Source organism: Carassius auratus, chromosome 15 (genome assembly GCF_003368295.1).
Source record: "Carassius auratus strain Wakin chromosome 15, ASM336829v1, whole genome shotgun sequence".
NCBI classification, from domain to species: domain Eukaryota; kingdom Metazoa; phylum Chordata; class Actinopteri; order Cypriniformes; family Cyprinidae; genus Carassius; species Carassius auratus.
In genome coordinates this window covers 15,396,531-15,421,471 of record NC_039257.1, presented here as the reverse complement: position 1 = coordinate 15,421,471, position 24,941 = coordinate 15,396,531, and the positions used below count along the sequence as shown (strand labels likewise).

Below are 24,941 nucleotides of genomic sequence, written 5' to 3'. Positions count from 1 at the left end.
CAAGATAGCAGAGAGGACAGCGTTTGGTTTATGGAAGTACGCACATTATTTTCAATTTGTCAACGAAAAAAAAAAGAACATAACGGTAAAATGCACACTCTGCTTTGGTGAAAAGCTTCTGTTGACCGCCAAAAATTCTACCTCAAATTTAACGCTACGTTTTAATCACTACTTTGAAGAGTAAATGTAAGAGGACTGTGTTAAAGCGAATTTAGGCTTGTGACTGTGAGTGACACTTTAATAATAATTATTTCGGCTATTAAGCGATTTGTCATTTGCCTGTGCTGTGTGGAAGTGAAGGATTTAATTCGGTTTGATATCATTTTTGTTTGACAGGCAGCTGTAAATTTCTGTTAGATCATTGGCTGGCTGGTTGTTCGTCATTTCTAAATGGATTTAAATCTGCAAGCCTGTTTAAGGTTGTGTTTACAAGTAAGCATACTTGTACTTTGATAACTGCATTATTTAAAGTTAAAGAAAATCAGGAGTTATCTTGTGGTGCTCATAATATACAGTAGCCTAGGCTACCCGGGCTGGGTAACGTTAGGTGCGAATTTTGATTAATAATATGTTCTGTGATAATAAATAAATAAAACGCCATGTGGAATAGCCGATTGCTGACTGTCTTTCCTGTTATTGTTATTCTGCAGTGTTAATTTAGTCGGATGACTGACGTTATTCATTGTCGGGAGTCACGACTTCTAGGTGCATTTAAAGGGGCTGGGGGCTGTGTCTGTCATGTGTGAGCCGCTGCAAACGGCTTTTAATTTTTGGTAACGCATGAGTACTCTAACGCGTTACTTTTATGAATAGGTAACGCTGTATCATAACTGATTACTTTTAATTGATGGTAACGTTGTAACCTAACTAACTACTTTCCAAAGTAACTATACCCAACACTGCTCATGAACAGTTAAATGTTCCCTACTTAAGCTTATAAACGTGCAATATCCTTATATTTATTTGTTACCCCTCCATCCTAGTACATCCCTGCATCTTATTCAATCCTATTCCATTATCATTTATAGCACAATTGTTTATACACTTATTTATTTGCCTACATTTTTTTTTTTTGTTTTTTTTTTTGTCTGTGTTGGTGTCTCTGTGTACTGGAAGCTTATGTCACTAAAACAAATTCCTTATATGCGCAAGCATACTTGGCAATAAAGCTCTTTCTGATTCTGATATGTAGCCCCTTGGTAATATTATTAGAAAATACGGGATTAGTTTCCACTGTTATGCTAATGATACTCAACTATATATCTCAACGAAATCAGATGGAATTTCTAAATTATTTAAGCTAACAGAGTTTGTTAAAAATTTTAAAGATTGGATAACCAATCATTTTCTCCAATTAAATTCAGGGCTAAAGACAGGGATATTACTTATTGGACCCTAAAAAAAAAAAAAACAGTATACAGAATCTAAAAGACTACAGTTTGTAACTAGACAGATTTACGGTTACTTCCTCTACAGTCAAAAATCTGGGTGTTATATTAGACCGCAAATTATCTTTTGAAAACCATGTTTCCCATGTTACAAAAACAGCATTCTTCTATCTTAGAAACATTGCCAAGCTATGAAACCTGTTATACCATTACCTGTTTCTGATGCAGAAAAGCTAGTTCATGCATTCATGACATCTAGACTGGACTATTGTAATGCACTTCTAGTTGGTTGTCCTGCATCTTCAATAAACTAGCTACAGGTAGTCCAAAATGCAGCTGCTAGAGTCCTTACCAGGTCAATAATATATGATCATATTGTCGCAGTGTCTGGGTTGTGTTCACTGGGAATCCACTAGATGTCATCCTTCCCCACGGTGTCTGTCACTTTATGAACCATATTCCTCACGTTCACGCAACGAACCAGCGGTATGTCTTTTTCCCGTTCCCCAGCCAGGATGGCGGAGCGGAGAGCGAAGTATCTGAAGTTGCCCGCCCTCCGCCAAGAGGGCAATGAGGTGGGTGCCCTGGCACAGGTGTTCTGGTCCCTGGCCGAGGGCATGGGATACAATGACGCAGCCCTTAAAGATTAGTTTAAAAGTGGGCTGGATGATCCAGTTCCTCATGAGGAAATGGCGCAGTTAGACACACTTGAGTTCAGGGAATTTGTGTACTATTTGCAGCATAGACTTCCGTGGGATGCCCCAGCCACTCCTGTCTCTTCCGGTGGGATGGCCGGCAGTCCAGCACCACTGCCCAAGAAGTCTGCCAGCCCAGAGTCACTGCACAAGGTGATCGTCAACCCAGCACCACTGCCCAGGATGACCACCGGTCCAGCACCACAGCCCAAGATGCCCGCCAATTCAGTGCCACGGCACAAGATGGCTGCCAGCCCAGCGCCACAGCACAAGATGGCCGCTAACCCAGCGCCAATGCCCAAGTTGGCCACCGGTCCAGAGCCACGGTCCAAGATGGCCGCCAATCCAGCACCACAGCACAAGATGACCGCACGTCCAGAGTCATGGCCCAAGAGGGCTGCTTGCCCAGCGCCGCTGCACAGGATTACAGTCACAGCTGACCCTCCGGAGTCGAGTCAGGTTCCAGTTGACCCTCCGGAGTCGAGTCAGGTTCCAGTGAACTCTCCGGAGTCGAGTCAGGTTCCAGTTGAACCTCCGGAGTCGAGTCAGGTTCCAGTTAACCTTCAGAGTCGAGTCAGGTTCCAGTGAACACTCCATACTCGAGTCAGGTTCAAGTTGACTCTCCAGAGTCGAGTCAGGTTACAGTGAACTCTCCAGAGTCGAGTCAGGTTCCAGTGAACTCTCCAGAGTTGAGTCAGGTTCCAGTGAACTCTCCAGAGTCGAGTCAGGTTCCAGTGAACAATCCAGAGTCGAGTCAGGTTCCTATTGACCCTCCAGAGTCGAGTCAGGTGTTCGTGGACCCTTCTGAGTCAGGGCTAGTCACCGATGACCCTCCAGAGTCAGGGCTAGTCACCGATGACCTTCCAGAGTCAGGGCCAGTCATTGATGACCCTCCAGAGTCAGGGCCAGTCATCGATGACCCTCCAGAGTCAGGGCCAGTCATCGATGACCCTCCAGAGTCAGGGCTACTCACCGATGTCCTTCCAGAGTCAGGGCTAGTCACAGATGTCCTTCCAGAGTCAGGGCTAGTCACCGCTGACCCTCCAGAGTCAAGGCTAGTCACTGATGACCTTCCAGAGTCAGGGCTAGTCACTGATGACCTTCCAGAGTCAGGGCTAGGTACCATGGACTTTCCAGAGACAAGGCTAGTCACCGTTGACCTTTCAGAGTCGGGTCAAGTCACTGGTGATCTTCAAGGACTGAGTCAAGTTGCCGGTGATCTTCAAGGACTGAGTCCAGTCGCCGGGGATCTTCAGAAACAAATGCAAGTCACCAATGATTTTCATGAACAAGTGCAAGTCACCAATGATCTTCGCGAGCAGAGTCAGGCCAGCACCGATCTTCTGGAGTCCAGTAGAAACACCAGGGGATTACCAGAGTTTCGTCGTCCCGTTGGTCCAGACACACGGACGTCTGGTCCGCTCTCGGGAGCTCTCGTCCTGATCACACGGTTGTGGTGGTCTTCTGTTCTGCCCTGGGGGGCATTTGTCTTGACCACACGGTTGTGGTGGTCTTCTGCTCCGCCCTGGGGGGCCCTCGTCCTGACCACACAGTTGTGGTGGTCTTCTGCTCCACCCAGGGGTACTCCGGCCTCGACCACAAGGACGTGGTGGTCTTCTGCTCCGCCCTGGGGGGCTTCCGCCCTGACCACACGGTTGTGGTGGTCTTCTGCTCCACCCTGGGGGACTCTCGTCCTGACCACACGGTTGTGGTGGTCTTCTGCTCCGCCCTGGTGGGCGCCACGTGATGTCCTTCTTGGACTTATGTTTTGTGTTTTTTGCTTTCCGTCTGTTCCCCTCTGTTAGCCTGGCCCTCCGTCCCTCCCCCTGAACCTCCTCCTGGTCTCCCTGTTTTGTGTTTACACTTCTGGTGTCTGTTCACCATGTTTCTTTTTTGGCCCTCCGTCCCTCCCCCGGAGCCTCCACCTGTCCGCCTCCCTCCTGGTCTCTGTTTTGTGTCTTGTCGTGGAGCGTCTGGGAGTCGCTCCGTAGAGGGGGGGTATTGTCACAGTGTCTGGGTTGTGTTCCCTGGGAATCCACTAGATGTCATCCTTCCCCACGGTGTCTGTCACTTTATGAACCACATTCCTCACGTTCTCTGCTTAATTATTGCACCCAGCTGGCACTAGTTACCAATCAGTACACTCTGTCTATTTCCCATTAGCGTTTGTCTCTCCTTGTGTATTTAACCCGGTCTGTCTTAGTATGTGTCACGGAGTCCTTGTGAATTCATGTCCGTCAGTCATCGTGCCCTAGCCTTGTGTTCTTGTTTGATTCATGTTTTGTTTATGTTTTGATTGTGTTTGGTATCAACCCCTGCCTGGATTGTTTATTCTCTTTGGATTACCCCTAAATAAAGACGTACTCGCAATTGGTTCTCTCACCGTTTATCCTTGTATCACCGGTCGTGACACATATTACCCCAATTTTACAGTCTCTGCACTGGCTGCCTACTAAGTTCCGTATCAGTTACAAATTATTATTAAGGCTGTAAAAGTTTCGCTCCTGCATACCTACCTAGCATTATACCACGCTACAATCCATTACGATTCCTAAGGTCACAAAATGCTGTACTTTTAGTAGTTCCTAGGATAGTAAAGTCCACTAAAGGAGGTAGAGCTTTTTCGCATTTAGCTCCCAAGCTCTGGAATAGCCTTCCTGATAATGCTCAGGGTTCAGACACACTCTCTGTTTAAATTAAAAACACATCTCTTTTGCCAAGCATTTGAACAATGCATCTCATAATTTGACACTGCTGTTTTATCTGATCAAATGTGCAATATTATTCTTTAGCTTGGATGCCACGGATCCAGAACACCTGAGAAGAGATGATACTAGTGTTGTCATGGTAGAAAATCCACGGTTCTCTGTACCAATTTAGTTACCAAAGCAAAACACAAAAATATGCTAATTAAAAAATATATATAACTTCTTAGCACTAAAAATAAAACCAATGCCATTCTTTATACTTATTTACAATTGTGTTTTTCTACAAGTTATGTAATTATGAATAACAGTAAACAAGTTTCACTTAAATTTAATTTGTCTTTTAATTTATGAAATTTAAACATTTTATTTTTGGTAAATAAAGGGGATTTTCTCCTTAATTAAACATGGAAGAAATATTGTTATTTATTTCTTTAAAAAATAATGTTTTATACATTTTTTCAACAGTAGTAGCAGTATCACATACATATTACTAAATAATAGTAATATTTCTAGCACAATGCCTTTATGTAAAAAATTACTTTTAGGCCTAATTAATGCATATTTGTCATTTTAACTGAACTTAAGACTGGTGGTGATGCTTAAGATATTTTTGGTCATTGAGGGTTTCTGTAAAAAAATAGTAATAAATCATATTAATTATTAAAAGATAATACTACTACAAATTCTACTATCATACTAATGTATATACAATGCACTATGAATTGATGAGGTTCATGAATATTAATCACGTTGTCTGCGTTCGGTCAAACTGATTTGCTGAAATCAAAACAGGGACGGTACTATCTAGTGCCAGCCAATGAAATTGCAGTTGCACATTAGCTCCGCCCACTACCGGAAAAAACGGTATGTCTTCTGCTTGTTCGAAAATGAATATGAATAATTCTAAATGAACTCCATTATTTTGACAGGAGAAGACAACAAAGAATAATTTACATATAGCGTGTCGATTCAGCGTAGTAAGTCTCGCTCTCTCTCTTTGCATGTGTGAGAAAAAGCGATATCAGTAAAGTGACCGTGAGTCGTGCGCCTTCACAAAGAGTTTAGCTTCAGAGTTCTCTCTCCATCAAGCGATCTGAACTTTTCAGTTCATCTCAATGGACGCACAGAGCACCTGTATTTGATGCTCTGTGCGTCCATTGAGATTAATTGAAAAGTTCAGATCGCTTGATGGAGAGAGAATTCAAGCTCAGATGCTGAAATTAATGCAAGCGTTACGCGCTTCAGTCTATGTAGTAAACAAACCCACACATCTCTGCCATTCATTAATTCACACAGAGACGCGCAGAACATGGATTCATATTTCAAACAACTTTTGCGGCTTAACATTTAAAGATACTGGTCCATATGGAGATTTTACTTGATTTATATATGCTAACTTTGACAAATTCCATGACTGTCCATATTAAAATGTAAGTTTAATTTTCATGACTGGATTTTGAGATTCCGTCCTCGTTTTCTGTTTCGCGGAAATCATAGCGCTGAACCGGGTTTGAACAGGAACTCGGTACTACCGGTACTTAAAGAAACCTGGTACCATCGCATTTAAAAAAAAATTTAGTACCGACTTGGTACTGAAGTACCGGGTCTTTTGACAACACTAGATGATACCAACCCCTCATCAGACCTTAGATGATGCTAAGCCTAAAACAACATACAGAACTAACAAATATTGCTACATACTATGTAATCACATAATAATTGTTGTTAATACCGTATTTTCCGGACTATAAGTCACACTTTTTTTTTCATAGTTTGTTGGTCCTGCGACTTATAGTCAGGTGCGACTCATCAAAATTAATCTGACATGAACCAAGAGAAATGAACTAAGAGACATGAACCAAGAGAAAACATTACCGTCTACAGCCACAAGAGGGCACTCTATGCTGCTCAGTACTCCAGTAGTCTACACTGAAAACATAGAGCACCCTCTCGTGGCTGTAGATGGTAATGTTTTCTCTTTGTTCTAAATAAATGCGACTTATAGTCCGGTGCGGCTTATATATGTTTTTTTCCTCATCATGATGTGTTTTTTGGACTGATGTGACTTATACTCAGGTGCGACTTATAGTCCGAAAAATACGTTCATCATCAAAAGTGTTCATCCTCTGGTTGACTACGTCTTGTATTCATTTTTCTAAAAAAAAAAATCCTGTTATATGCATTAGGGCTGCACGATATTGGAAAAAAAAATAACATTGCAATATTTTATTTTTCTGCGATATATATTGTGATTTGAAATCTAATCAAATTTTTTCTTACAAGCAAAAATGGGGTGAGCACACTTGCTCATTTAAATGATTTAAACATCAGAGTTAGAGTATTATTTAAATTAGAGTCAATTATTTGTTTGTGACTTTAGGATATGGTTTGAAATGATAACATTAACATGAACTTACCACAAACAATACTTTTGTTACTATATTTATTAATCTTTGTTCATCTTAATTTATAAAAACAAAGCTGTTCATTGTTTGGTCATGTTACTTTACAGTGCATGAACTCTGTCAACAAATACTGTACAACTTTTGATTTCAACAAAGAAGGCTATAGCCTAAATATTGAAATTAACAATGTTGTGGAAGTGCAGTTTAGTAATAGTAAATTTTAAATAATGTAGTTAAATAGTTTAATAAATAGAATATTACTGTAAAGTGTTACAGATTTTTTTATACACCTGTGATAGATGTGACCAGTAAGGAAAAAGGTACACGGAGGCAGCAGGCTACTTCAAACGTTTAGGGGTTTATTTCCACAGAATGGGGTTACAAAAGTAAAGCAAATGTTAACCCAACTGAGGTAAACCAAACATGCCAAAGAATAAAATAAAACCAAACAAAAATGTATAATAAAGATGAGTCACTGCATTTGCCTCTCAAACATTTACAAAGGTCTAGGGACAACAGGACCTGTCCTCTCACAGATCCCTCTCCCCTTATATGTTGGGGCGGCAGTGGCTCAGTGGTTCATGTAGGTTGTCTACAAACCGGAAGGTTGGTGGTTCGATCCCCGGCTCCACCTGACCAAGTGTCGAGGTGTCCTTGAGCAAGACACCTAACCCCAGCTGCTCCCGACGAGCTGGATGGCGCCTTGTATGGCAGACACCACCGTCGGTGTGTGAATGAGTGAGTGGATGGGTGAATGTGAGGCAAATTGTAAAGCGCTTTGGATGGCCATGTGGTCTGTTGAAAGCGCTATATAAATGCAGTCCATTTACCATTTACCATTTATACAGAAACAGCTAACGAATTTATACATTGGTGTCCAGCACCAATTAACACCAAAAGGGGGATACACAAACATATAATGGTCATAACACACAATAAACAAATATGAAAACATCAAATACACATGAACACACACTTCAATCATTATTATCAAATGACTTCCACTTAATAAATGTACTTCTTATAAACAAACAAAGAAAAGGAAGCACAAATAGTCCTTGGAGCTCCCCCTGAACAGAAACCGGAATGGTGGTGAACTGATCATTGGCCGGAACCCTATTCGCTTGTTAAGTCTGACGTCACATAGCAGCGCTTCCGTGTCCAAATGCTCTATCAGTTACAACGAGAAAACAACAAAAGGTGCTAATATAAACTCACAATGTGATAGAATACTAGCGAAAAAGTTATAATCTTAACCTTTAACTTCATACCGAAATCCCAGATAGGCAGACAATGAAAATATAAATATAAAAAAATATATATAAATATTATTTGTGTTTGGGACGTTGTGAGCACGGAGACTGTAGTGTATACCGTAAGTTTGAAAGCATTTAGCTTAAAGTGTAACTAAACCCCTGGTCAGAGCCTGACTCCACCCATTGACAATATTTGAAAAACGCTGAAAAGTGGGCAGATCACAGTGGAGATAGAGGGGACGAACCGAGGGCGGGGCTGAGCGAGAGTGGCGTGAACCTGAGACCCGCAGTGATGGATTGATTGACAGCTGCTGTCTGAGTCGCTAAAATGGAGAGTGACTGTAATGACGCAAGTAGCTTTGCAACAGAGCGATCATTTGAAGTAGAGGACTTTTCTCACCTACCTTCATCTGAAGTGGAGGATGTCGAGGTGTTTGTTTATATCAATTATATCAACTGGCTCAAACTGCGGTCTTAACTCCCGCATCGCGTCGCTTTTCAGCGCGAGCTGTGGCCATCTCCACCTCCATTGCGTTGGAGAAGCAATCCCGTGTAAAATGCAGTTTGCACACTCCAGCTCTAGGCGGGAACTCACGGTCTTCCAGGCCAAGTGCATGCAATCACTGGCGCCTAATTTTAATGTCTACTGGAAAACTATGCAGTCCAGCAGTGCTGTCACAACTAGCAACACACCTCCGTACCATCCTGACCACTGTACTAAATACAGGTAAATCTATGCTAACTTGAAGATCTAAATAACTATATAATTGATATGCTAAACAGATGCTATAATAGTATTTCCTGATCATTTTCAATACTCGCAATTCCAACTCCTGACTCACTACAGTGATTATGATGGAACAAGATGGTTTTATACTGCCAGGGGCGTGGTAGCTCATACCAAGGGGCGTGGTGAGCTGGAAACTGCTTACGTCACCTGCCACCGCTTACGTCACTTGCCACCCCAACATCCAATAGGAAAAATCAACTGCAGTAGCCACCGTTCAACCTGAAGAGGGCAGCACTCATTCGTTTTTACACCTTATATTGTAGAATTAAAACACTTTATACTCAAATGTCAAAAAAGTTACTCGAATCAATGAACAGCACTAATAAAGCCCCAGTCTTATAGATCATTAACTAAAAAAAGTTGGTTTAGGGTTTAGTTACTCTTTAAATGATTAATATGAATAAACAGTGCTCATAAATGGCTGCTGAGGTCGTATTCTCAAGTGAAGCGAGTTGAGGCTTGGACCCGGAAACAGCGCTTTTTACATCATCACTTAACAACCGAATATATACATCCGATGTTTCCATCTGAACCCCCTTTGCAGGTAAACCCGCTTATGGGACTCAGACGCAACAGACAAATGAAATTGTAAGAATAAACTCAAACTAAATGTTAAAGAGTGTGAGCACTTAACTCTAAACGAAAGTTTAAATAAAGTTTATTAAACCAAAATAATGTTATGTATTCTTTACTGTAAACAAATTCCATTTTATAAAAGACTCAACTAACTAACTAACCAACATCCACCACAACACCAATTCAGACGTCTCGTGAGTTCAGTCTTGGACAGGTCAGTTGTTTAAACCATTCATTAAATTGAATCGGTTCAAAGGAATCATTAAATCGTGAATCAGACGTGTTCGGCACGCGTTTTGTAATTATCTCTGCAGTTTAGGATATCGCACAAGATTTGACAACACCGAAAACATTTCATCAATGGATAGTTTTGCTTTTTTTGTTCGACACCATTGTGTCAACTGATTTTGATTAATATGCGCGAGGGAGAGTGAGCAAGACAGTGCTCGTGTTGTGTGACGGTGTTTATAAGACTGTGAAGGTGAGCGTGCGAGAAAGTGATTCTAAAGAGGGCTTTTCATTAAAGATGAATTAGTGCAAGTTACACCACTGCATAATGCATCCAGTAAAATTGTGATTTCGAACATGCCATCGTTCATCTCTGATGACGTGTTAGAGCGTGAACTAGTGCGGTTTGGTAAGATTGCGAGTCCATTCAGAGCGATTTCTTTGGGGTTTAAGAACCCTGCATTGTAAGTATGTCATGTCTTTTAGGAGACAGGTTTACATGTTTTTAGAATCACCAGATTGTACACAAAGTTTATTTTTGTATAAAACATGAAGGGGGAGCATATATGATTCATGCAACTACCAGAAGTTTATGCTGTTTGTATGCGGCGATGTTGGCCTCAAACGGCAGATGTGTCGGCATAAAGATCGCGAACAGGAAAACTTTGGCCCAGTGAATGTGATAGAGACTGATGCTCAGGTTTCATCCATACAAATGGGACAGGAGGAGATTACAGGCCCCACAGAGGTAAGGCAGTCAGAGCTAAATATAGCTTTAAATGTATCAGTGAATTTGTCAGACATACCGGTGGTAGCGGCAACAAGTTCAAATAATGCTGCTGCTGCTGATGATGCGGTTAAGAGTAAAGCACGTTTAGTTGTTGAACAGGACGATAAATGTGACAAGTGTGTTTCCAAGTACTGTTTATGCTCAGTGTGGTGCAGAGAAGAGTCGAACAGACTCAATGACAGCAGCAGAGGATGGCCTGTCAGATGAGTCTGCTTCTGTGCTGGAGATGGATTCTTGCTCACAGTAGCCGCATTTCCACTGTCGGGCCAATGCGGGCCGGGCCGGGCTAATAGCCTCAGGCCAGTAGCACCGAGGCCAGAATAGTGCAGGGTTTCCACAGTCAGTGCCTGAAGCTCCGCTGCGTGTCACTAAAACACGCCATTTACACGCCTCTCAGAACAACGTCATGCAACCTCATCATTTCACCAACAAAGAGAAGTTATCAGAAAACTAAGAAATAAATCACTGGAACATGCGCGATCACACACAAACATGATAAAAGTGGCCATTTGTTTGCATGCTTTGGTAAATATTCAAATTCAAAGGCATCGATGTTTTACTATAGTAGAATAAGTGAAACATTGATCGTAATTAATTAATTTATCAGGACTCAGAATGAATCACACAGAAATACATTTCTATTTTATTTATTAATTTTTTTAACGCTTATGAAAATAGCCTGCTTATTCAGTCGAGTCTGTTTCTATTTATTTGTAGCCAAAGTGGCCTATACGTCACATTTAGAATGAATGATATCTCTATTTTTATAAAAGCTCCCGAATTTTTTTTCAGTATTTTAAGAAGTGCTGTAATGTTCTATGCTGATGGAAATATAATCATGGGAGGCACAACAGAAACAGATGTCATGTTTTCGCTTTCCTGATGGGTGACCAGTAATATTACAGAGATGTGGCATCATGCAGTGGATTTTTATTCCAGTCTCTATGCTGCTGAACAATGTGATACTGACTGTGCCGAATAGCTAATTCAAGACTTGCCTCAAATAGACTCAGACTCTAAGACTGATTTGGACACTGAACTTTCTCTTCAAGAGCTCACTACTGCAGTTGCTCAGCTTGGCATTGGACAATCTCCAATGGATCTGATGGGTTGCCCTCCAAATTTTACAAGCATTTTTTGGAAATTTATTGGACAAGACTTGTAGGAGGTTTTCTGTGAATGTAAAAAAGATGGTTGTTTTCCTATATCTTGTCAACGTGCTGTGTTATCTTTATTAACAAACAAGGGAGATTTATCTCTCTTAAAAAATTGGAGACCCGTTGCATTACTGACCACTGATTACAAAATTATGTCTAAGTGTCTTGCTAATAGATTAAAAAAATATCTAAACTTGATTGTACAAAAAGATCAAACTTATTATATCCCAGAGAGAACAATAATGGATAATTTGTTTTTAATTTGGGATATTTTAGATATTTGTCAAAGTTTTGAATTGAAAGTTTGTTTATTTTCTTTAGACCAAGAGAAATGGCTACCTTTTTATTGTTTTAAAAGCTTTTGGTATTGGTGATTCTTTCCTAAATATGGTCAAAATGCTTGCATTTGTAAAGTGGGAGGTGGGCTAAGCCGGCTAATCCCAGTTTCAAGGGATATCGGACAAGGTTGTCCTTTATACTTTATAGCATTGCCATTGAGCTTATTTTTTTTAACTTACGTAGAACTTTGTCTGGTTTTATGTGTCCTGGTTTATCTCAGAGTTCAAGTATTACTGTAAGTGGTTATGCTGATGATGTGACAGTGTTTGTTAATCATGAAAGAGACATCGAGGCCCTGGTTAGTGCACTTAATGTGTATGAAAAGGCCTCATCTGTGAAAGTGAACTGGAATAAAAGTGAGGCCTTTTGGGCAGGGCAGTTTTTGATGAGAATCATCCACAGTTGCCAGGGGTCTTGCATGGAAAAAAGATGGGTTAAAGATTTCAGGTATTTGTTTTGGGACACGAGTTTCAAATGTTAAATTGGGAGGGTTTGAAGGAAAGAGTGTGTACCCGATTGTCTCACTGGAAATGGGGAAGAGTTTTGGTGGATACATAGGCAAGGGCTTAGGATAATGACTTTTCGGCTCCAAACAGCCCAAAGACTCCTGTTCAATAAAAACTCTGCCTAGATGGACACTGCAACAGCTCTTTTAAGGAGGGCAGGTGGAATGGGGTTTGATAAACATTTGTTTGTAATGCAATTACAAAAGAAAGAAATAGTGGATCTTCCCCCCTTTTACAGATCTGTGCTAGAGGCCAGGAAGGTTTTTATCATTTCAAGATCAACTAATACACCTGATGGTGACTGGTTGTTAGAGGAACCATTGTTTTTAAACTCCTTTTTATCTTCAAGACAGTTGTCATCTGAAAATGTGCGATCACGACTGTTAGCGGCTGGGTTCAGTAAGCTGGGACAAATCCTGAAAAGTGATTTGAAAGACTTGAGCCAAAGAAACGGTGTGAAGGCGATCCGGTTTTTACAACAGTGTGCTGCAAAGATTTGAGCACAGATTATCAAGATTTTTTAAAGACCCAGATGTCCTAAATGAATGGGTTGAGGAGTATGGTCATATTTTTCCCTTAATCAATGTAAGCGAGGCATTGGACGACTGGGTAGAAGATGAAAGCTGTTTACTGACTCTGAAAAACACCAGTTCTGGAAAGCTTTTATTCTGCCGCTCTATTTGATATTTTTTAAAGTCTCCAACATGCAATTGTTGAATGGAGTTTCTTCAACGAGATGGACACAGTTCTTTGGATCTGATTTTTCTCCTAAAGGCAGTTGGCGTACCCTGTACAAATGTCTGATTGACAAGTGTACAGGTGAACTTCAGTTGAGGATTGTACATGGGGCAATAGCTACAAACAGACATGTGGTACACCTCAATCCTAGTGTCAGGGTGGGTTGCCCTTTTTGTTCTGATACGGAGCAAATTTTTCATTGTTTTGTGCAGTGTTCACGATTGGTTAATCTTTTAGATTTTTTAAGCATTTGTTTTTTATCCCTGGGTGTAGATTTTTCTTTTCAATTGTTCATTTTCTGGCCAAAGTATTCAATTCAAAAGAAAAATGTGACACTTTTAATAATTTTTTTATCTGGCACTGCAAAATTTGTTATTTGGATGACAAGAAAAAACAGACTGCTGGGGCAAAGGTCAATAAGCGTTGTGTCTGTTTTTAGGTTTGGTAGCTTCTCGAATTAGGGTGGAGTATGAATATTACAAGATGGTGGAACCTCTACCAAAGTTTAGAGAAATATGGGGAATAAATGAAGTATTATGTACACTGCATGATAATTAATCGATCTTAAGGTTTTAAAAAAAGGGGAAATAATTATTTTATTTTATTTTTTGTGTTTTTGTAAATCTCCTGTAATAAGTTAATCGTAACAATAAATGTGAATTTAATCCTCCTCTTCTCTCTCTCTCTCTCTCTCTCTCGCTCGGAGTGCATGATGGGAGAAGTTTGAGAGTGGTGGTGGGTGAGACCTGAGCTGTGTGAATACACTTATTTTCTAAAACTTGTGGGGTTTTTATTCTATGTTCTTTTCTATTTTTCGTGCATGGTCTGGAGTTTGCTACTTTGAGCACCTTGTAGAAACTGCAGTGAGAGGGCGTCCAGAAAATACGATGGATGTGTCTTTTCACGTGCGACATGACAGTAGAAAATATATGGTATATGCATCAACTGGGCATTTACAATGCTATGGATGCGGTGACGTTGGCCATAAAAAATTGACATGCCCACACCGAGAGCAAGCAGCAGAGAGTGTCTCAGGTGAGGGAAGTTTGCCGGAGATTTCAGTTCAGGGGGAGGGATCCACATCGTTTACGCCGGTGAGTAATGTTGATGCGGCGCCGTCCACTACAAAAACTGTAGAGAAAGTTGCTATTATTTCTGATGGCAGAGATATTGATGTAAATGTAAGCCAAAAGGTTAAATGTATCAGAAATGGTGTGCAGGACATTAGAGGTGATAAAAAAAAAAGATAATATGTATGCAGGCGAGTCAGAACGATTTGTGTTCCAGTAATGATGCATGACGTATCAGATGACAATGGTTCTCTTGAGTTTGATTGTGATTCACAAGCAGGTTCTGTGTGTGGACCACTGCTCTATACATGATTAGCCTATTTTTTACAAAAACTGTTTCTACGGGGCCATAATGTAACATAGAAGGTAATGGAGCCCTTTATACATTGTCGTGTATCTTTAGAAATAAATAATGGACAAATGGAGTCTTTTAACGCCTCAGATGTAAAGTTATTCGCTGTCAAAGTGACGCCAAAATGAATGGGAGTCAATGGGAATGCTAACGCAAGTGAAGTTCTGCTACAAAATGGCAGCACGCAGGCAACTTCAACTTCTGGTCGACTTCCTTGCCGCCTGAGTCTACCCCTAATAGACAGTGCACCCACTTGTGGCTGCAGACGGTAATGTTTTCTCATATGTTTCTCTTATATGTTTTTTTCTTCATCATGACGTATTTTTGGACTGATGCGACTTATACTCGGGTGCGACTTATAGGCCGAAAAATACGGTAATATGGTACACTCACCAAGAAAATCCTCATATTGTGGAATTATCGTATGAAGAATTTCAGTCAGGTTTCCACCATAGCACAGAAACTGCACTTGTTAAAATTACAAATGACCTGCTTCTTGCGTTAGATCATGGCTGCATCTTATTTCTAGTTTTACTTGATGTTAGTGCTGCGTTCGACATCATAGATCATGACATACCCATGCATCAACAACAAAACTATACAGGTATTCAAGGGCAGGCTCTAAGATGGTTTAGATCCTACCTGTCCGATCGATCGCTACCATTTTGTTTACTTAAATGGGGAGTCATCTCATTTATCATCAGTAAAATATGGAGTGCCACAAGGATCCGTCCTAGGTCCCCTTCTATTTTCAATATACATGCTGCCCCTTGGTAATATTATTAGAAAATACGGAATTAGCATCCACTGTAATGCTGATGATACTCAGCTATACATCTCAACGAGACCAGATAAAATTTCTAAATTATCTAAGCTAACAGAGTGTGTTAATAATTTAAAATATTTGATGACCAATAATTTTCAGACAGAGATATTAATTATTGGACCAAAAAACACTACACCGAATCTTGTAGATTACAATCTGCAACTAGACGGATGTACTGTTACTTCTTCTACAGTCAAAAATCTGGGTGTTATAGTAGACAGCAACTTGTCTTTTGAAAATCATATTTACCATGTTACAAAAACTGCTTTCTTCCATCTTAGAAACATTGCCAAGCTACGAAACATGTTGTCTGTTTCTGATGCAGAAAAGCTAGTTCATGCATTCATGACCTCTAGACTGGACTATTGTAATGCACTTCTAGGTGGTTGTCCTGCTTCTTCAATAAACAAGCTACAGGTAGTCCAAAATGCAGCGGTAACTAGGATTTACACAAGCTCTAGTCTGGATCCAGAACACCTGAGAATAGATGATGCTGACCATCAGAGGACCTCAGATGATGCTAACCCTGAATCAACAACAGAACTAACAAATATTGCTACAAGTGTGACTGCATCATATAATAATTATTAATTATTAATAATATTAATAATGTTCATCATCTGGCTGACTACGACTTGTATAAATTTTTCTACATATCCTGTCATACGTGCACAAACTGACAGTCACCACTTATAAGCTATTACTAAATATTGTAGAAACAATTTTCTGTAAAGTTGCTTTGTATTGTAAAAAGCGCAATACAAATAAACTTGAATTGAATTAATGAAAATGATAATTTTGTGGTCAGTGTTTAACTATTTTGTTGTGATCAATGTTTAAATTGTGATTTATGAATTGTATGAATGTAAAAGTGTTACACAGTTTGGTTTTACCTGTATGGTATAAATAAAAAAAATTTAATCCTCTCTCTGTCTGTCTCTCTCTCGTGCTCTCTCTCTCTCTCCCGCCCCCCCCCTCTCTCTGTCTCTCTCTTACACTCTCTCCCTCTCTCTATCGGTCTCTCTCTTGCTTTCTCTCTCTCTCTCGCACTCTCTCTCTCTCTCTCTCTCTGCTCGTTCTTATATGTGCTCTGTTAAACTGACAGGACTTAAAAACACATGCAACTGATAAACTTTGACTATATGATGGTTAAGCTTAGCAGCTGGCCCATACGGTTAATGAATAATGGATCAACTATGACAGCCTACATAGCACATCCTGCGATGTAACTATCGTGGATTCGTACATCGCAATATCGATGCTTAGACGACACATCGTGCAGCCCTAATATGCACATAAACTGACACCACTTATAAGCTACTACTAAATATTGTAGAAACTTAATTTTCTGTAAAGTTGCTTTGCAATGATTTGTATCGTAAAAAGCACTATACCAATAAACTTTAATTTAATATGATTTTACAGGACAGTGGGGGACATGCGAAACCGATAGATTTATTACTGTTACGCTATTTAAATACTGATTTACATTCGTTGTCATATATGCATCAGTTTATGTTTCTGCCCACACTCCAGGTTGATGAGATCATTTTTCATCAGTAAAAAAGTAATGTCTGACTGATAGGGAGCGGGTCCGTTTTCTGTGCGAGTGAATGAATGGGAATCCTCCTGCGCATTTGAATAAAAAAAGAAAAAAGTCTTGGTCTGAAAGCTGCAATTGATTTAGTTTTTTGTTTGTCAAACGAAAGCAAAATTTTGTGTTTTTCCGTGTGTGCTGCTCGACCATTTCCATAAGTGGTGCTCAAGCACTGATGAGGTCTGCACTTATTACTTTGAGATGCTCACATAGTCATCAACAACTGAAAACCCCACACCCTTAATTATCATATGTAATGCACACCAAAGTCAATTTCTGAGTATAAATAGAACGGCAAATAGAAAAAGAAACTTGTAGTATTGAGTCACATTTTAATCATTTATGATATAAAGCAGCATAGATTTTTATTTTAAGACAATCATATGCTCTCGAGTTTGACACGTGCTAACACATACTATATAAATAACATGGCTGTTCTTTGCCACATTTTAGATCCATTTCTTAAAACAGTCGTTTTTTGTCACATGTTGCTGTTTTTGACCTCTAGAGTGTGCTGATATACTGTAAAACCAAAGACTTGCAGCTGTAGACCATCAGAATCCTTCAGTGCCAGTGCACAGAAGTCTCATCACAAAGCAACTGAACAGTATCACAAACTATCAGTGTTATTTTTTAACAATGATCTTTAGCTCCTTAAAAACAAATATCTGTGCTAATTAATCAGTAAAAATTATATATCAGTTAGTCTTGTGCTCGCCAACAATAATATGCTATAGATGGTTAGTGCGTGGAATGTATGTGTTAATTTTACCCATTAAAAATACAATATGATAACCACTACCTGAAAAAAATAACATAATTTCTACAGAGAAAATAAACAGGTATTTTCTTACCCCAGTTGGATCATCATGGTTACCATGCACACTGAAGACAGGGATGGAGATGTTGAGATTACTGTCCAAGTAGTTCACCCATGGAAATCTGACAAAATAAGCAGTGAGTACAACGTGTCTGTAAGCATGTTTACATTATTAAATTATTATTTGTGTGTGTGTGTGTGTGTGTTTTAATCTCTGTACATTGGAACAAAATGCATATTAAATCGTATTGTTCATCGAACATTTAACAGGGTTCGTACAGAAACCGCAAAATGAAATTCCAGGACTTTAAGCAATACTTTTTTTGTTTTCAAGGACTAAAATCAGAGATTGCAATATTGTTATTATCTTTCAAATTCTAATAAAGTAATAAAACAACATGGTACAAAATAAAGTGTAGCACATGCAAAGCATGCAATGGCTGTGGCAACTTGAAAAGATACTATGGCAAAGTTATTGCTTTCCGTATTCAAAGTATTTTTCGCCAACTGAGGAAGTTGCCACACCTGCCACAACACCTGCTGAAACAGTTCTACTCCACCGTTATTGAATCCATCCTCTGCTTTCAATAATTGTCTGGTTCAGCTCAGCTATCAAATCTGACCTCAAAAGACTACAGAGGATAGTCTGGACTGCTGAGCGAATCACTGGTACAACCCTCCCATCTCTGCAAGAACTGTACTCATACCAAGTAAGCAAAATGGCTGGCAAAATCACTCTGGACCCCTCACATCCAGCACAATCCCTCTTTAAACTGTTGACATCTGGTCAAGCACTGAGCACCTGAATGACCAGATTGCTGCTTTCCTCAAGCAATCCATCTCATGAACACTTAACGATAATCGTGGAACACACAACACTAGTAACATTATTTAACACACATACTTATTTACATTTCAAAACTGCACATACCATAACTGAAAATACATAATTGTTTATATTACATAGTGTTTTAGCTTTTTTGTACATTGTCTATTGTTCTATTATTATTTTTATTATCTGTTTCCTGTCTTGTCATTGTCTGTTGCACTGTGAAGCTGTCTGGCAAATTCCAAGTGTGTTTTCATGTGTCTTCACTGAGGAGAGGACTGACTTTGGCCACTCCGCCATAAAGCAAAGATTGGTGGATGTTTGTCCTTCTGTAGGTTTCTCCCATCTGCAAGTATGATCATGAAGCTCAACTAGAGTAACCATCAGGTTCTTGCCCACCAGTCCAAGGCACTTCTCCATCAATTGCTCAGTTTGGCTGGGATCTCTCATGAGGCCTTTTATAGAGAGGTGTTTACCTTCTCAAATCATGTCCAATTAATTTAATTTACTACATGTTGACTCTAATAAAGCAATGATCAAGATAAATGGGAAGGACCTGAGCTAAATTTCAAGTGTTGAAATAACAATGGTTATGTAAAAGTGATATTTCAGTTTTTTTTATTTACAGACATTTCTAAAGTTCTGTTTTCACTTTGTCATTGTGAGGGGGTTTGAGTACTTTCTGAATGCACTGTAACTACACAAATTATAACTATGGGAAATATAATCCATTTCTAACTTAAGTGGATACAATGTGTTTATTGTATTTAATAAATCATTACACCTAAAAGCTATAACTACAATTGAGTAGGTATTACAATGTATTATAACAGTTCTGATAATTCATGAGGTGATACAACATATAATAAATTCCAAATGTACAAAAAAAGTAATTATTCATTCATTATAGTTTACTAGAAATGCAGGCTTCATAGAAAGAGTTACTAAAGCTTTATATTTTGGATTTAACTGTTCCTATTATGTGATGGAAGAAAAAACCCAGGTGTCAAGACACACATAAACACTGACAGTGTTTCTCATCAAGACAATGAAAAATTAAAGCCTTACTTGCTGTGGCTGAAATTGACAGCCTGATCACTGAGGATTTCAAAGATGATTGGCCGGTCACCCATGCAGTATTTCCTCATCACCTCCATGCAGCAGTGCATAGTCTTGCGGGACGGTTTATTGTCATGGAAGAGATCCCCACCCAACAAAACAAAGTCAACCTGAGATAAAAAAAGAAGAGAAGCATTATAAAAACAAATCTTATTAACGGTTCTCTGTACCAATTTCGGTACCAAAGCAAAACACAAAAATATGCTAATTAACAAAAAATATTACAATTACAAAACTTTTTAATACAAAAAAAAAACCAATGCCATTCTTTATACTTATTTACAATTGTGTTTAAAGTTTTTCTACAAGTTATATAATTATGAAGAACAGTAAACAAGTTTCACCTAAATTTAATTTGTCTTTTAATTTATGAAATTTAAACATTTTATTTTTGGTAAATAAAGGGGATTTGCTATTAAAATTAAAACATGGAATAAATATTTTGTGATTTATTTCTTTAAAAAATAAAGTTTTATTATTTTTTTCAACAGTAGTAGCAGTATCACATACATTTTACTAAATAATAGTAATATTTAGTAGCACAATGCCTTTATGTAAAAATGAACTTTTAATGAATGCATATTTGTCATTTTAAGTGAACTTAAGACAGGTGGTGATGCTTAAGATATTTTTGGTCATTGAGGGTTTCTGTAAAAAAAAAAAAAAAATAGTAATAGATCATATTAATTATTATTAAAAGATAATACTGCTACTAATTCTACTACCATACTAACAATATACAATGCACTATGGATTGATGAGCTGCTGGGTTCATGAATATTAATCACGTTGTCTGCGTTCGGTCAAACTGATTTGCTGAAATCAAAACAGGGACGGTAATACCTGAACACCAGCCAATGAAAAACAGCATGCAAATACTGACAGGTTCGCAGGCAGTATAAATTGCATGGGCGCGAAAATTACGTCAGAATCACGACTGAACGCTAGCACAGCTGATCAAACAGCGACCACGGCGGCTAACGTAATGTCTCGTTCCCGCCTCTCAGGGAACCACGTCTCCGATAGTAATCCCTCTCGAGACGGTAACTCAACATTACGTCAGCTAAGACGTATATGGGAACTGTATTAAATCCCGCCGTGAGAGCAGTGAAGATAAGCCATGAACGGAGTCAATCACCCCCACACCAAAGCAGGACAGTTCTAGCCAATGGCCGCGTCGCTAAGAGTGCTCGCATCTGATATGCGGAACTAGACCAATGAGACATCTGTTCCGACCCTAACGAAATTTGCATATCTTCATGCAAATAAACATGAAGCCCGCACTAGACAGGGCAGACACAACACATAAGCACTCAAGCATGAGAGTTAAATACAGAGTCGACAGCTTTGCGGTGACAACTGCATAAAGCGTAAAACTATAACACAGAGTTAGCAGCCATGGTAACTACTGTATAGCTGGTTATAACAATGAATAAACTTAACTCACCGAAAGTACATGTGACGCTACAGAGGGTACATCCAGCTTGTAAAACCTGGCGAATGTGTTCTGGGAAGACCAGCCAGCAGCAAGACATAAATCCTGGACAGACATACCTCTAGCCCAGTCCCAGGAGGAAGATATTTCCCTCACAGAATGAGCTTTGATGTTGAGGGGACAATCCTTCCCTTGGCATTCGTAAGCCAACGCGATAGCGTCCACAATCCGGTGAGAAAGTCTCTGTTTTGAAAAAAGCACGTCACTTATTACATCCACCAAAGCACACGAACAGCTGGTCCGATTGACGAAAGGCGGCCGAGCGATCCACATACATCCGCAAAGCCCTAACAAGGCAAACAGCCCTCTGAGCAACAGCATCATGCGAGGCTGACGGCTCAGCAGATAAGGTGGGCCGTGAAACAACCTGTGCTCTAAATGGTGTATTGAGAGACTTCGGAACGTAACCTGGTCTCGGCCGGAGAGTGACATTACAGTCGCCAGGTTTGAAACAGATGCAATCGTCGTTCACCGAAAACACATGTAGGTCTCCAATGCGCTTCGACGAGGCGAGAGCAAGAAGCAAGGCAGTCTTCAGGGAAAGCTCCCTAACCTCAATAGAAGCTAAGGACTCGAACGGCGGTAGAGCTAGAGCCCTCAAAACTAGAGCTAAATCCCACGGAGGGCGGCCGTGAAGGACACAATCTCCTCGCTCCCCTGAGAAAACCGATTACCAGGGCATGCTTACCGATTGATTGCCCATCAATCGGGGAACGAAAAGCGGCAATAGCGGCCACATACACCTTCAGCGTGGACGGCACACTCCCGCAGTCCATTCTGTGCTGTAGAAAGCGTAAAATATCCGACACGGAACAGGTCGCCGGTCAATTTGAATGTTCTCGCACCATTTTGTGAAAACTCCTCACTTCAGAGCATAGAGGCGTCTCGTAGATGGAGCGTGAGCCTCCGTAAGCGTACTCAACACCCGTGAGTGCAGAGCGTCCTGCCCGTTTAAGGTCCCCCCAGCGGCCACACATGAAGGTTCCACAGCTCGGGGCTGGGGTGCCATATCGTGCCGTTCGCTTGAGTATACTGATGCTCTCTTCTCCCTGATTTTGCACAAAACCATAGGCAGAATCTTCACCGGAGGAAACGTGTAAAGTCTGGCTTCCGGCCAGCACGATGTCAGAGCATTTCCCGATATTGGGGAGTGAGATAGTGAGAAGAACGTCTGACAGTGCATGTTCTCGCTTGTGGCGAACAAATCCACTTCCGCCCTCCCGAATCGATCCCAAATCATATGAACTGATCCTGGGTGAAGCCTCCACTCTCCTTGGGGAATCCCGTTCCTCGAAAGCATGTCCGCTCCGCGGTTCAGGATACCGGGGATGTGTGCCGCTCTTATGGAGAGAAAGTGTCGGTCCGCCCACAACAAGAGACTCGCTGCCTGTTTGAATAGAGCGCTGGAGCGCACGCCTCCCTGGCGATTTATGTACGAGACCACAGACGTGTTGTCGGTTCGAATTAGTATGCCTATATATATATATATAATTGCATGTCTGGTAAGAACTGGGTGCTTCTCCTCGAAGCGGCCTGGCGGCGGCTCGACTGGTGAAGCCACGTGTCCAGCTTACTTTTCCGGTTCCAGCTTACCGGTTCATCAGGTGCGTTCCAGGAGAGGTCCAGCTTCGTGACAGCCTTGCTGAGGATCCTGACGAGCTCCTCCTGGAGGTCTGCAGGGCCCTCGTGGTCGGGTCGGTCTGACTGAGTCGCCCAATCCTTCTCTGACGCAGAAAGCGACATGGAGTCGTCTTCCTCGCCAGCTCCGAAAGAGACGAAGTCCGCGACGGCCTGGGGGCGGCGGAATCTATCGTCTGCGAAGCTGACGGCGTCGAACTCGTCTTGGGGTGGGGGAGAGCCCATCAGCGGCTCGCTGGTGGCACTGGGGACCCGCACAAATCTGGCAAGTAGCTGCCATCAGATGCGGAGAGGAAACGGTGAGTAATCCTCTGATACAACTTCCACGATGGTAGATTATAAGACTTCAAAGCGTGAAGATAACTTCATTAGCGTGAAGAAAGAGATTCTGACGTAATTTTCGCGCCCATGCAATTTATACTGCCCGCGAACCTGTCAGTATTTGCACGCTTCGCGTCAATTGGCCAGCTGCCCCCAGCGATTTCAGCGAAAGTGGAGAAGGGAGGAGTTCCCATATACATCTTAGCTGACGTAATGTTGAGTTACTGCCTCGAGAGGGAACTCTGAAACTCAGATGATGAAATTAATGCAAGCGTCATGCGCTTCAGTCTATGTAGTAAACAAACCCGCACGTCTCTGCCAATCATTAATTCACACAGACACGCAGAACACGGATTCATATTTCAAACAACTTTTGCGGCTTAACATTTACAGATAGGTCCATATGGAGATTTGATTTGATTAATTTATGCTAACTTGACAAATTCCGTGACTGTCCATATTTTCATGGTTTCATTTTCATGACTGGATTTTGAGATTCCATCCTCGTTTTCTGCTTTGCGGAAATCATAGCGCTGAACCAGGGTTTGAACGGGACCTCGGTACTACCGGTACTTAAAGAAACCTGGTACTGTCACATTTAAAAACATTTTTAGTACCGACTTGGTACCGAAGTACCGGGTCTTTTGACAACACTAGTCTGTATACTGTACACTATACAGATGTAAAGATCTGTGCAGAGAGGCATCTATATATCAAGGTTGTGCGTGATTCAGAATTCAGATTCCAATAGAATTCTTACATTTAAATGCAACCGTTTAGAAATCACTTGTGGTTGAACAGTAATCCAACATTCCGACTGAGAGCTTTGTGGATAAAGAATTAACCCTGTGATTGATTGGGAAACTGTCCGGGCAGGGGGAAGTGAAGAATGGCCTCAAGATGGCCATCCATTGATCCAACCACATTTTCAGGATAACCTTTTTTGGAACATTGTAAATCATTCACTATCATGTTATTTTCTGTGTTAGTATATTTAAATCTGTGCGCAGGACAGGGGCAGCCGTTCAGCACAGACAACAGGAAGCGAACAGCTGACTGCACAAAATAAGAGTCCCTTGCCTGCTCACTGAAGCTGCACGCATGTACTGTATCTGTCCGCGCCCTACACACGCGGAGACATTGAAGCGATGTTCAGCTCAACTTCTTGCGTGTTGGACGAGAAACGAAATGGACTAAACTGTGACAAAACTGAAATTTTTATTTTTTTGTTTTGTTTAGTTTTTGTAAAGTAGAACTTGCATACACGTTTGAGAAGCCAGAAGTAAACGTCAAGTCAC

The 24,941-nt window shown here is 40.7% G+C and overlaps 1 protein-coding gene across 1 annotated transcript in view; it reads right to left on the bottom strand.

The window, feature by feature from the left end:
* Positions 1-24,941, bottom strand: part of mre11a (MRE11 homolog A, double strand break repair nuclease) — a 271,381-nt gene that overhangs the window by 204,266 nt on the left and 42,174 nt on the right. The window contains exons 4-5 of the mRNA XM_026282677.1: positions 20,139-20,299; positions 18,276-18,363 (exon numbers count right to left, since the gene is read on the bottom strand). Of these exons, the coding sequence (XP_026138462.1) occupies positions 18,276-18,363; positions 20,139-20,299 (249 nt within the window). The remainder of the gene's footprint in view (positions 1-18,275; positions 18,364-20,138; positions 20,300-24,941) is intronic.